This window comes from Leptonotus elevatus, chromosome 3 (assembly GCF_054856555.1).
Source record: "Leptonotus elevatus isolate MCC_2025b chromosome 3, RoL_Lele_1.0, whole genome shotgun sequence".
Classification (NCBI taxonomy): domain Eukaryota; kingdom Metazoa; phylum Chordata; class Actinopteri; order Syngnathiformes; family Syngnathidae; genus Leptonotus; species Leptonotus elevatus.
Genome location: NC_141241.1, coordinates 4,271,282 through 4,286,130, shown reverse-complemented (window position 1 = coordinate 4,286,130; position 14,849 = coordinate 4,271,282). Strand labels below are relative to the sequence as shown.

Here is a 14,849-nt window from a genome sequence, read left to right as displayed (position 1 = left end):
GCACACGCTCACGCACACGCACACACACAACATTGAACTTAAAGCTGACAGAGCTGGTGTCGTAGCGTGGGATTAGCAGCCCCCAGATTTTCGACAGTGAGGATTTTACTCAATGTTAAACAAGAATACAGTTTAACTGAGCTTAATAACACGCTTGAGGTGAAAGCATAAACGTTCTTGTGATTTACTGTATACGGAGGAACTTTTATGGCGCCATTATGGGCAATTACCTGCACTGTTGACCTTTCTGGCTTACACTTTGTACTTTTTGTCCTCTATTCTGTTTTTGAAACACCCCCCACAGCAATGAAAGAGGTTTTTGTGATTTATCTGATGGAGGTAATGTCCACAGTCCTCCATGGATCAGTGTTTTTATGATGATGAAAAAAAAAAACGGCCTACGCAACTTTGCCGCATGCTTGTGCTAGTCTGGGCAACATTTTAACCGATGTCCAGAGGCATATGAATGTTTTCATTTAAATGCATACACTCTGCATCAATTTCCCCTAGCAAAGTGGCTAATGTATGCTGTGGAGACAACTAACTTTTGTTTGGATTTGGTGAACCCGTCTGGCTTTCACATCATTATTTCATGTTGATGTGTTACTTGTAATTATTTTTTAAGGGGACAAATCATGCATCTTTCCCCTCATAGTTGAAATATATTTCATAGTTCTGGTTTAAATCTGACCTTTTTAGCTCCGCTCAGTTCAACTTAAACCAATCGCCTGACACCTGTCCGCTGTCACTGTAGGTGTGCCCCAGGGCACAGCTCCAGGCCCCCTTCCTCTTCATCACATTCTCACTCCCATCAGAAATATCATCTTCAAATACATCGTCCAATTACACCGCTAAATGGATGGTAAGGTTCGACCTCTCCAGCAATCCCAACTCCGCAGTCACCCCTTTTTACATCAAAGGGTGTCATCCTTGACAACACCTTATTATTTCGATCATACTTCCATTGCTGTACTGCATAGACTAACTTGATCCTTCCTTCACCCGCTCTTCCGTTACCATCCTTGCTGGCAGCCTCGTCACCTCCGGGATCATTTATTGCACGTCAAATCTTTTTGGTCTCGCACACAAATCCCCCCTTAACTCCTCGATCGGCCTGAATTCATCTGCTTGAGTCATAACAAGAACCTCCTACTCCCACCATATCACCTCAGTCTTAAAACAGTTCCACAGGCTGACAGTTACATTTCCAGTGCTATGCATTCCAAAATCCTCCTGCTTACTTTGAAGGCTGTCCGTAATTCTCCAAAAATAATATTTTCTTATCATCGTGGAAAGCAGGAAATTCAGGTGCGCTGCTTCTCTCATTTGGAATTTACCACCAACGGAACTGACTTTTTTGTGTTTGTAATTTGTTTTTATCCTGATTGTAGTGTTTAATTGTGCTTTGAAAGGGACTTTTAAAGAAAATGTTTTCCGGTTATTGGGTAGGCAGGCATTCCAAACACCCGACTATTTGTTTACAAGCGATTAAAACAAGTTCTTGAGTTTATTGTTTATTTTTTAAAGATTAAGATTGTAAAGAATTAAAAGTTGGTGTAAAGGGTAGTGTTGCTTTGTTTGCTGTTAGAAGCAGTGAATTAACTTCAACTTATTGTTTCATTTATTGCCGCTGTAACACTACTACAACTATTCTCACAAAGTATTTGGCATTCAGATGAAATGTGAGGATAAACCTAAAATGTGCTGTAACCTTTACAGGGAAATATTTGAATGGCCATGCACAACTTTACTATCTTGCTGTCTCGAACAAGAAGCTGAAGCAGCTAAATTCACAATAGGTGTTTTATCCATAGTCGAACATTTACTGGTTCAATTTAAATGGGTATTTAGTAGAAATATGTTGAATAGTGGATTAAAAATTGTGAGAAGAGGCAATTAGGCATTGCCCCAAAAAAATAAGCAGTAAAAAGAATACGAAACAAAAATGATCAATGAACTGCAAGAACCTGGTTGGCCGCAGGGAGGTATTTAGTCTCCCTGGTGCAACACACATGTGCCGAATGTGGATGTGTTGCGTATTAAGGTGATCATTCATCTTGGCATTTATTCATTGTGGCAGCCATCTTTCCCAATAGAATTAAACAGAAGAAAAAAATACATACACCACTAATCATGAAATTTAAAACGATATAGTATTAAGTGATGTGCATACATTATAAGACAAACATTACATGGTCCACACACCGGATATATATACATACTCTATGTGATTTATATCTACATACAAAAGAGGGCCAGGTTGGATTTGAAAACATCTAAATTGTCCTTTTCACACTGCATTAATAAAATCCGATGCTTGTCACATTTTGGCGAAAAAAAAAAAAAAAAGGAATTGAGCTGCAGTGTGAACAGCCCAAGTTATGCCGTAACACTATGACTGTCTCACCATGGGCTTTTTCTGTGACAAATGGTTATTTGATATCCCGTCCCAGGCCCATTGGAACGCACCAGCCTACCTCTTAAAGCCCGACCGACTCAGTCAGGATATAAAGGGGTTGTTGTCGAGGGTATTTGTCTTGATAATACCAAAGCCTGTTTGTATCTGTCAGTAATCTTGGTTAATCCAGCCTCCTTCTCATGTCCAGATATCAATACGCCGTTTGGAAACTGTGGGACGAATCCCAGCTGTCATGCTTGAGCAGAGCAGTAGCAGCGCTCAACTCTCTGCTTCCCGTGAATCAAGAGGAGGGAAACACGAACAAAGTCACAATCTGAATTATCAAATACAATTTGATGAATTCTCAATTCATTAACAGATTTCTCTAAAACTAGAGCCAATTCAAAGAAACTGATGTCATTTTTGGCTCAAATTTTTCTAGGAACCATTAAAGGGGACACTTGACTCAATGAGCCATTTTCAGCAATAAAAAAAGTTCGTATTTTGTCCAGAAATAATTTGATAACTACATTATTTTTTGTATACAATCAATACCTTTAAAAACTAGGTTTCCACTTGCCGTCGACTGAAGATGACATTATTGTGTGCTGAGGAAGTAGGTAACGACCAATCATGGCTCAGTTTGCTGACCAAACCCAGAAAACGGGTGTTCTTCAGTCGACAGCGAGTGGGAAAACTTGTCTAAAGGTATTCATTCTACATGAAAATTAATGACGTTATCAAATTCATTCTGGACAAAATATAAACTTTCTACAGCTGAAAATGGCTCAATTAGTCAAGTATCCCTTTAAAGCTGCTTTATATAACAATTTGCCCCAAATTGTAATTTAACAATAGCCTTTTTATTCGACCATTTATGACTGAAACATCTTCTAATTAGTACATTAACACCTCAGCTGTTCACAATGGGTACTCCTGCGAATCTCGGGCAAATAGTTTTCAGACTAGATTCGGGTTTGAATTTCCCACCCTCAAGTCTGTGGACCTGACATCATGTGTGCATTGTGTACGTGAAGAAGGGGTGTGTGCAGTGTCATTCTTCAGCCACAGGTGGCAGTAGCAATTTGAAATTCAGTGTTTAAAATTACGCCAGAAAAACGAGGGGGACTGTATTATTTTACATCAGGGTGTATAATGCTGGTTGTTACTGACGGGAATTCCCAGTAAAATGTTGTGTGTGTGTGTGTCTTGACAGGATTTATGAGCGAGTTATAGACCCTCCTCAGATGGAACTCACACCAGGAAGTGGAGTTTGGCTGGGCCAGCACAGCCACAAGCACGGCCTATTCAAGGTGAGACTCTGAGGAAGACGCATACGCCGTCACGCAATTCCCTCATGTACCTTAACGCGCTTCACATTTCAAGTTGCCTGGGATAATTGGGCAGATTTGCACTGGGCTTGTAAGTGGAAAGGAGCCCGGTAGAAGACACTAGAAGAAGTACCGAGGGGCTTAGAGAATAGCTGCGTACAGCTCAGCGTGTGCTTTGAAACTCTTATTCCCAAGCTCATTACAATGTCGATTTTTAATCACTGCTCATTTTCCCAGCCCACTGCCTGTGCTCGGAGCAGGCGGAGGACATGACAGATTGTCAAAGATATGATTTTGTTTCTGCTTAACCCACATCCCCGCCCACCCAATCAATGGACATTTTTTCCGCTCCCTCTTACATATCGATTATCCTCCAATCTGTGCTGGAGTGTAAATTATTTTGCAGTCTCGCCTCCCTCCGCCTGCTCCTTATTCACCTCTTTGTAGCGTAAGCCTTAAAAGGGATCCTTCTTCTTGAGGAAAGCTCTGGTCTTGAAAGATTCAGCTTAATCATGCGGTTTTCTACCCACGGTTGGTTTTCGTGCTTGGGGTGCCGAAAAACGTTTAACAAGGATTGCTTAAACGTGATTGTCAGCAAAGAGACAGATGGCGTGGAAAGTGAAAGTGGTTCGCGCGAAGTGATGGAGGAAAAGCGGAAATTTCCCCTGCAGCTTTACACAGGTTGGGCTTGGCATGTTGGCTGACAGGTGTGCTTGTAACACCTTGAATCCTGAACCTGTTCCTCAGCGCGTCGGAAGGGCTGTCATGCCACGATAAGAGTCAACCACAGACACGGGACTCGCGGAGAACTACATTCAGCTTTTCGCTCTAGTGTCAAAAGTTTCAATGGACTGCTACGGGTTTTCACATATTAAATATTCACAAATCAGCAGGTTAGATAATTGTATTATGTATCACATCATGAGGGATTATATAAGGTAGCACTGTAGTTTCAGATTTTTTTTAGTTAAAAAAATATATATATTTTTTTTTTGCAAGCCAAAATTTTGACTTGTTCTAATGTACAGTAATTATACTTGACAAAAAACAGTAAATTTACTAATTATACACACACATATATATATATATATATATATATATATATATATATATATATATATATATACATATAAACAGTATACACAGTAAATTTCATAGAGTAAATTTCACTCTAAAAAAAAAGACTATGTTCGGTCCCAGTCTAAACAGAGTAAACTTTACACTTGGAAGACATAATATATTTAAAAAAGCAAAGTTGAAGAATGATTGCAGAACCTTGAGGTTGTGAGAAAGCCAATCTACCCGCTGCTGTTTGTCAGTATATTGCTGGTGTCAGGTGTAATTCTCGTACCTCCGAGACCATTTTTGGTCTACTTTTGGACACATCAGCAATACGTTTACAAATAGTAAGCGTGGCATAGCTCAAGTGGTAGAGTGGCTGACTCCTGTGCTTTTTTTTATTTTTTATAATATTTTACTATCTTCCTAAAGTTTACTCTGTTTAGACTGGGATCGAATATAATCTTTTTTTTAGAGTATAATTTACTCTACGAAATGTACTGTGTATCTTGTAACTATTTTTCTTCTATGAAATGCATTAATGCTCTTTGTGGCATTCTTGTAGTTCTTGTCAATCAATTTCTGTCCTAAAATGGAAATGCATATTATTTACAGCATATACTGCATGTATATCGTACATTGTTGTGAGAGGAAATGCAAGAGAGAATATATTTCAAGGCTTCACTTAGATGATGTACTGATCGTACAAAGTGATGTATGGTCGGGGCTTCAACATTACACCACCAGGGCAGACATGTGAGATCTACACCTTCATTTTTATTCTGACACTTCTGAAACAGCCAGTGCTCATCCCGTGTGCGTGTGTGTGTGTGTGGCTATGTGAGTGTGTTCTCAATCTGTGCTGCAATCCTGTTCATCTCATGGCTCTCCTTCCAAGATACGAAGGCAAAGTGTTGCTTGCATCGAATGCACTGTGAATGGATTTTACGCACACCCCAAGCCAAGGGAAGATTGGTGGCAAATGTACTTGAAATGACACATTTGAATGTTTCCAGCGAGCCATTTTTAGGACAAATCGTGTGACTCTGCATGAGGGGGTTTTACAAGATTGATTTTCCTTGGAGATGGTGATTTTTTTTGTTCTCTTTTTGCAAAGCGTTTGTTCCCTGTGGTGACTATAAAGGCCTTTACTTAGCAGCCTTGGATGTGACTTGTCATTCACAATGATTGGCAAGACTGGTCAGCATCTTCAGTTGTAGATGATTTAGCGCCGCGTAGTTCTTTACTTTTTCCTCAATTTGCTGCATGGTATCATTTCCTTTGCCATTTTGTCTCATCTTTGTCAAAATGTTGATCCATTTTTCATGCTGAATTGAGTTTGTTTTATGGTGGTGGCCCTGTTTCATGCAAAAAAGTTCCAAATACTGCTGAGCCAATGGTGAGGGTCACGTCTCATTTCTAGATAGATACCGCAAACGATTTCATCTAAACATGAAACTCAACCTTGAATGTGTCCAGACACCTACTGATAAACATCAAGGAAAAAGGCCCTGACGGATCAAAAGTGGGGGGGAAAAAATCTGATCACTGTATCTCTCTCTTTCGTCTTGTCAGGGCATTATCCAGGATGTGAAGTTTGTTTTCGCTCCCAATGGCTACATCACACAGTGTCCAAACCTTAACCGCAGTAAGTAATACCATCAACCATTACGTGTGTGTCTTTCACTTTCATTTGCCTTTATGAAGTTCAACTGTGATATGATGGTGGTCGCCATTAAAATGTATAACAGAAAAGGGTGTCATTCGTAATGTTAATTTCCCCAAGATACTCTCAAAACCTTTGTTCTATTTATAAAGATCCATAGCCTGATCAATATAATGAGGCACTTAATCATACACTGTCTTTTAAACCGATACCTACCACAAACCAAAAACAATGTGACTGAGACTTGGGTTTTGTTTACTATTGATCTGTGCCTAAATTGCCCGCCATCCGTTGAACACTTTATCTTTTTGGATGTGTTCACACACTTTCTTTCAGCCTGTCCGACCTGTAGTGATTTCTTGAGCCTCGTGCAAGGCATTATGGACCTTCAGGACCTGCTCGCCAAGATGACCCTAAAGGTAAGAACAATCAATTGCCTCCCACAAAAGGAGATATCCAATAAATCTCAACAGGCTGTACATAAAATGTACTATATTCTCACTTTAGTGCCATTACAGTCTACACAGCAAAACAAAAATGTAATTCAATTAAAAAACTTTCAATTTCATGGAGTCTTAAATAGTCTTGGAGACCACACAAAAAGGTTAAACACACTTGTGATTATTACATTTCATTTAAAAGGCACACTGCTGTAGGAATAAAAGAGTTTTCGTGAGTTTTCTTTTTGGCAAGATGCACACGGCAACGGCTGCCTGGAGGGAGAACCTTAAAAGAGTGATGAAGGGATGTGACAAGACTTTGGCGATGCAGGCTGCTTTCCTTTGTACTGCGGGAACGTACAGGTCAGAGAGAGAGAGAGAGAGAGAGAGAGAGAGAGAGAGAGAGGTGCCAGCGATTAATGCTGCTTGTTTGAGGATTCTGGCAAGATTCTTTTTTGCTGCTGCTATATCCAGTCGGGTCCCCATGTTATGCCATAGTTTGGCTTTCATACCTTTGTCGGCATACCCTTTAACGGTAATATCATACAATGCCGGTCTCTCTTGAACTAAAGAGACAAAGTCATCTTCCCGATCTTCTGTCCAGACAGACATTGTACTTTCAAATGCGGAGGGTACAGCAGTTGTTTTTTTCATGGGGTAGAATCAGGGATTGCATCCCTGCCGCGAGCACGTCTCAGATTTGGGAGCGTAAAGCGCTACCGGTGAGCTAAAATTCTGGGCCGCCAACCCAGCTAAGAACCTTATTAGATCACTCAGGAATAGAGAGATGTAAAAGCTGACCTACTTGTTTTCTTCTAGAAAAATAAAATATTTTCAAAAATATATGACAAGAATAACACGACACAGACACAAATCCCCCATTTTTTCCCCACCAGACCCCTCGTGATAAGGCCTAGATACACCAATCCGATGTCGGCCAAATGTGACCGACGCCTACCCCCTGTGGCGTCAGCCCAGACTTCGGCACGTCGCGTAGAAAAATGACGTAAATACACACCACACCGACCCCGACTATTACGTACCTTCAGCGCATGCGCGAGAAGTAATTCCCCTCCATACCATTGGCGGCGGTAGTCATTATTCCTAAAGATAACCGGAAACCTCTACGGGGGCGGGATATAAAAACGTAAACATGCATACCGGTTACTTTTACTAATTACAAACAGTTGCTATACTTCTTAAATATAAATGTAAATCCTACCTGCTATATCCAGTTCGGGTCCCCGTGTCATGCCATAGTTTGGCTTTCATACCTTTGTCGGCATACCCTTTAACGGTAATATCATACAATGCCGGTCTCTCTTGAGCCAAAGAGACAAAGTCATCTTCCCGATCTTCTGTCCAGACAGACATTGTACTTTCAAAGGCGGAGGGTACAGCAGGGTGACGATGCGCAAAATGAGCCTCTAACAGCCAATCACAGTGATCAAATGCCCCGATGCCCGACGCCGATTTGTAGAATGTAGAATTTGCTGGAAACGCCCTCCCAACGTATTCCAACTCGATCCGATTTTACCACAGTAATTTATACACTGGTCAGACGGCGCATGCCGTCGGCCCAACGCTTCTTCTTTTTTTTTTTACTTTAAGGATGTGATGTTGAATGGGAGAACAGGCTCAGTGAGTGACTGGTGTACACTTTTACACATTTTTGATGCCCTGTCATGATGCTAAAACACCTTAGCATTTATAGAAGAAACATGTACCTTTACGTGAGTCTGTTGCGCGAAAAGACAGGAGATAGTCGAGCTCCGTAGCCAGGTAGCTAAAAAATACTGTCCGGGAGAGAGGATGTGGTGTGTCACGGGTCCGGCTTGGCTCGTTGGTTTTATTAACATTCAGTTCCACTGAGCTCTCATGAAACTAAAGGGCCATAGTTTCCACGTACAACTTGCACGTAGACGGGGAACGTTCATCAGTCAGAGAGGCCACCAGGGCCATGTCGTCGGCGTATTTTAGCAGTGCCGCTCCATTGTTCTTGCATGTCCTTTCATTTGAGTACAAATGTTTGATTTAAAGCCAGTTAACAGCACGCGGAGACATTTCAAGTCCATAAAAGCAGTGCTGTGGCGTAGTTCTTGGAACCTGTGCAGAAATGCGCTTGTGGTTACTGTAATAAGTGAGATGAAAAGTATTTCGATGATATCCTAACAAATTAGTTGCCACTTGTTAGTGTGTTCCGCAGGGTAAGGCAAGTGTCCTCCCCTCCTCGAACCTCCTCCTAAGCAAATTGTAGGGGGTCCAAGCTGTTGCCCACCATGGTGCTCAGCTCCCCGACAGGCACTCTCTCCACACACGTTTGCAGAGAATGGAGGGAATTTCTCTGGATCTGGAGGCATTCTTGGCTTTGAAACGAGGAGTTTGGGTGACAGGAAAATTGCCTTCTTGTATAGGTAGAAACCTGAAGGCCAACAATTGAAATCACAATGTGGGCCAGCGTGACTGTGTACGGAGCCTTTCAACCCGTTTGGATGATGTTGAGTCTTTGCCATTTCTTCTGGTGAACCGTTCGTCCATCTTGTTCTTGTAGCATAGCTTAGCCTGTTTGGTCTTGAGTTTCAGCTCAATTTTTTAGCTCTATCAAAAAATGTCTATATTTTAAAGGTAAAAAAAAAAATAATAGTTCTAGCGCTGTTTTTTGGGGGTCTGTTTTTGTGGCAAAACACTTCCAGCACAAAATGACACATATAAGCAGATAGAGTCATTGAGTAAAGCAGTTTGTTTCTCTGGAAGAACATCTCCAGTCAGGTTATCTCACCCTCTAAGGATTTCCACAGAGTCATTATTGCACACTTGAATGGTTTTTCGATTGGACTTATTTGCTTTTAGTTCTTGTCTCTATTTTGGCATCTAGAATATAAAATGATGGCCTGAGAACCCAAGAACGGGTTTTGAGATTTATGATACAATTTCTAAGCATTTTATATGGATTTTTAACTAATCGTTGTGTGTTTATTTATTGATTCAAATTGAAATAGGAATTGATGAACATTTCTGCACCGTTCCAGAATACATTTACGGAATTATAAATCACTCTACAGTAAAGCTGGGGTTGGTTATCGTTTTCACTATTATCGTGAGCCAGCGCATCCGTCTGGGGCAACCATCTTGGATTTTAAATGCTAATAAAATTTGGTGTCTCAGAAACAATCACATACATTACAACAAACGAATCTAATGTTAGAACTCATTTCCCATGAACATCACCATCCCGCTGTGTCGACACATTCTCCTTTCGCGTTCATGCGCACAACACTTTGACACCTGATGTGTTCATACAAGTCACAGCAAGGTAGGATCCGGTCATCTCCACTCTCCTAATGTCTCCGCGGTGGGACGAGAAGAGTTCACCAAGGGGTGAATCCTTTTCTTACTTGAATGTGCTGTGCGAGAGAGAGAGATGAGGTGACGCTAACCATCGCACGTTGATTCCCTTGACATTTGCATGTAGCTTATATGTGCAATGGATTATTAAAAAATCTCGGTCACAGCCGAGATTGAAGAGATAGATCTTCTCTTATGGTTTCATTATTATGCCAGAGTCTCTCCGCCTCATGTATCAACCACGGGAGACACACGTCTATTAGCTTCTGACTCGCGTGATAGCACTGCCTGTAGGTGCCGCTCACGATATCCTGGAGAGCAGTTCCTCTGCGGTGCCTCGAGGCTGATGCTTTGCCTTTCAAATGTGTGTCTTTTGTTTAGGCTTTTCGGCAGGGCTGCTTTTTTAAAGCTCACAGCTCACATCGCCCTCCAGTAGCCATTGGGAATGCCTCCAAATCATGGCGAATAACTTAGTAGCATCTGGAATTTCTCTTTCTCTCTCTTTCTATGGTCTCTCTCTCTCTCCCTCACTCTCTTACTTTCTTTATCTCTTTCTCTATCTATCTCTATTCCTCTCTTTCTCTCCCCCTCGCTCCCTGTCTCCCTTTCTTTCTCTCCCCCTCGCTCCCTGTCTCTTTCTCCCAATCTCTCTCTCTCGCTTTCTATCTCACTCGCTCCCCCCCCACACCTGATCCCTCTCTCTCTTTCTCTCTCTCTCCCCTCACTCCCTGCCTCCTTTTCTCTCTCTCCCCCTCGCTCCCTGTCTCTCTTTCTCCCTCTCTTTCTCTCTCCCTTGCTCCCTCTCTCCCTTTCTCTCTCTCTCTCTTTCTCCCTCTCTCTCCCTTGCTCCCTCTCTCCCTTTCTCTCTCACTCTCTTCCGCTCTCTCTCCCCTACCTGATCCCTCTCTCCCTGTCTCTCTTTCTCCCTTCCTCTCTCTCTCTCTTACTCTCTCTCCCTCCCCCTCTCCCCCTCGCTCCCTGTCTCTCTCCCCCCCCCACCTGATCCCTCTCTCTCTCTTTCTCCCTCTCTCTCTCCCTTGCTCCCTCTCTCCCTTTCTCTCTCACTCTCTTCCGCTCTCTCTCCCCTACCTGATCCCTCTCTCCCTGTCTCTCTTTCTCCCTTCCTCTCTCTCTCTCTCTCTCTCTTTCTCTCTCTCTCTTACTCTCTCTCACTCCCCCTCTCCCCCTCGCTCCCTGTCTCTCCCCCACCTGATCCCTCTCGCTCCCTGTCTCTCCCCCCACCTGATCCCTCTCGCTCCCTGTCTCTCCCCCCACCTGATCCCTCTCTCTCTCTCTCTCTCTCTCTCTCTCTCTCTCTCTCTCTCTCTCTCTCTCTCTCTCTCTCTCTCTCTCTCTCTCTCTCTCTCTCTCTCTCTCTCTCCTCCACTTTCTTGCCACTGTGGCAATAGTGGGTCTCACTAGAGAGACTGGGGTTGAATGAGTGCTCAGCCCAGCCAGCCCATAATTTCTTGGTTGACCTTCACAGTTCAGTCCACGTTTTTTCTTATTCAACGACACCAGTCCAAACCCTGAACGTGTTCATGGCATCTAAGTTATGCGTCTATGTGAGCCATTCAAAGTCTTCCACACCAAAGTCATCCTACGATGTCTTTCTGGACCTTGCTTTGAAATCATCAGAATAATGACATTGGTCAAGCAATGTGTTCCTATTTATGCTGGTTAATAAATCTTAACCTATTCAACTGTTCACATTTGTGTTCATAATTTAATTTTCTCATAAATATTAGGCTTGGGCCAGCTGGTCCTAATTAGTATAAGTAAATGGGCGTCAATGCCAATACAAGGGCATGGAACTGGAGTGTTGTGCACACGCAAGCACACGAATTGAAGATGGAGATTGAAGATTATTATTGTACATTTTTGGTATTGAAATGTGGGTTGTTTGATACAGTGGTGACTTCACAACTGGGTAGTTGTGTTTCAAGGGTCAGTACAGACTTTCACTTTCATGCTGAAAACTCTCATCTGAAAGGGAAAGGGAACCAGAAAATTACAGTTGAAGTCCTGCTGCGGACAAAAATACGCTTCAACGGGATGTTGGACAGATTCTTGTCTGCTTCTTGACAACTGTTAAGATGCCCTTGAGCAAGCAACCCGCCAGGCACAGTCATCGTCTGCACATCCCATCACTCTGGCATCTCTTCTTCCATGTGTGTAGTTTGGTGGTGTGCATCAAAGTGCAAAATTTCCCTTTAAAGGTTATAAAATGTAAATTAAATTCAATGAAAATTAAAGTTAGATTTAAATAGTATATACATTTGGTACATGGTGTACATGTTAATGGTGTCAAAGTCAAATGATATCCAACACATTAATTAAATAAATAAATGTATGTGCTGTTTACTATACAGTGTGTGCAAGTTTTTTTTCTTCTCCCCCAGGCTTACACTCTGCTCACCCTTTGAGAGCATGGCTTGAACCTTGTTTTTTTTTTTTTCCTTCCTCGTGTCTTCCCTTCTTATCTAAGATCTCGTGCACTGATAAGCGTTTACCGACAAGCCCTTTCTCTCTTCTCTCCCTATGTTGGATTTTTTTTTGTTCATGTTTCTTGGACGGGTTGAGCCTGTTAAGTCAATTTTGTTGCTCAGTTGCTCAGATCCATTCATTCAAAGATTAAAAAAAAAATAATAGTTGTAGATGTTAGTCAGTTTATGGTCCGGTAGCTGGTTTTTGACAACAAACTTTTGTAATAAATCCATGGAAACCAGACCATTAAAAAGCATTTTAACACCTTAATTTGACCGTTTTTGGTATTTTAAAAGTTGAATTAAGACAAACAGGATTTCCTGTTGAAAGCCAATTTATTCTTGATTGTGTAAGTCCCGTTTTTCTTCCATCCATGTAATTTAAAATATTGACTTCTGTAGGGTGATGTATCAAATCCAGTCTCCTAACAACATATAATTAACAACTGAAGAAAAAGAAGCAATGAAGGCAAGCCGATTTCCTACAAGGAATCCTAAAGAAGTCAATATGTTAAAGGGGGAAAAAAAGTGGTGGTGCCTCTGAAAACTGCGAAGGCTCTGTAGAAAACAACACCAACAGAAATTAAACTAACAATTAATCTTGATCAGACCAAATCTGATAAAATTCAACAATATTAATGAATCCAACCTGATCATCTTTCACTTTCCTTTCAAGTCAGGAGCCATTTGTATCACGGTGAGACGTACAAATGGCTTTTTTGCCAGATGTCAAAGAGGCATCACAGTTGAAGGGCAAACATCAAGAGAATTGAGAATGAAACAAGCTGGAAAGGAGGGCGTAGGAGTAAATGCGGCGTCCGTGACTGTCTGCCATTTTTTTTTTACTGTAGCTTATAGCCTACAGTGTGCAGCATGAGCTGAATGAAGAACACTTATTATTCTTCCTCTAATGGCCGGCTCCCGGTGGAGCACTGTCCCGACTTTTGATTGGGTTTTGTGACTGGTGATTTTATGGTCATCCTCAGTTAAATTACGCCGAGTCCAGGCTGACCCAGCTTGAGGGATGTCACTGCGAGAAGACCTGCAGTGCCAACGGCCTCGTCTACAGGGATAAGGAGCTGTGGGTGGAGCCGGAAAATTGCAGGAACTGTGCATGTAAGGTGAGTGCTACTCTTGTCCTAATTAATGATCAAACCCTTGATTCATATTTAACACAACACTGCGTTAGGTGTTGTAAACCTTGCTGGAAGTGATTTCAAAATGTATTGCTAAAGGTACTTTCCTTTAGTATTTCCTCTCTACCAGACCGGATACCATTGCTTGCCTCCGAGCCTGATAATCACTCCCTAATTAGCTGCGCGCACACATGCTAGCCAGACTTTGAAATGTGTTGAATCAGGCCATCTACAGCCCTCGGGAATTGGACTTACTGTATCACAACACAGCAAGCACCGGAGAGAGTTTAGTTGGTGTGCTCTGCTCCTCTGTATGTGCCATTAAGTGATATGGGTGCTATCCTGGGGAACTATTTCCAATGACTCATGAAATTAAGAAGCATCTGCAAGGAGAGATGAGCTTCAAAACTCGTGTCAGTCCTCCAGGGCCTCCGTATCAGCAGACCACTTGGTGTCATTATGTATCCTCCAGCACTCAACTATAAATCAGTTCACAGATTGTATATTTATACCAGAATAGACAATTCATTAGGAGGTGGTAATTCAATCCGATTAAGGCTCCGCACACTAGAAATTGTACTCATTGATACTCAGTTTACTCATACATTATAACTATTGCATTTTGTATGGGTAGAAAATAAAACAAAAAAGTCTTACTTGACAAATGAATAAATAAAGACACGGGGTAGAAGCAGGGATTGCATCCCCGCCGCGAGCACGTCTCCGATTTGGGAGCGTAAAGCGCTACCGGTGAGCTAAAATTCTGGGCCGCCAACCCAGCTAAGAACCTTATTAGATCACTCAGGAATAGAGAGATGTAAAAGCTGACCTACTTGTTTTCTTCTAGAAAAATAAAATATTTTCAAAAATATATGACAAGAATAACACGACACAGACACAAATCCCCCATTTTTTCCCCACCAGACCCCTCGTGATAAGGCCTAGATACACCAATCCGATGTCGGCCAAATGTGACCGACGCCTACCC

The 14,849-nt window shown here is 42.0% G+C and overlaps 1 protein-coding gene across 3 annotated transcripts in view; it reads left to right on the top strand.

The window, feature by feature from the left end:
* Positions 1-14,849, top strand: part of LOC147176684 (protein kinase C-binding protein NELL1-like) — a 179,322-nt gene that overhangs the window by 75,014 nt on the left and 89,459 nt on the right. For all 3 annotated transcript variants that reach the window (XM_086071424.1, XM_086071421.1, XM_086071422.1), the window contains 4 exons: positions 3,615-3,711; positions 6,364-6,436; positions 6,791-6,873; positions 13,712-13,846. In XM_086071424.1, coding sequence (XP_085927550.1) covers positions 3,615-3,711; positions 6,364-6,436; positions 6,791-6,873; positions 13,712-13,846 — 388 coding nt within the window. The remainder of the gene's footprint in view (positions 1-3,614; positions 3,712-6,363; positions 6,437-6,790; positions 6,874-13,711; positions 13,847-14,849) is intronic.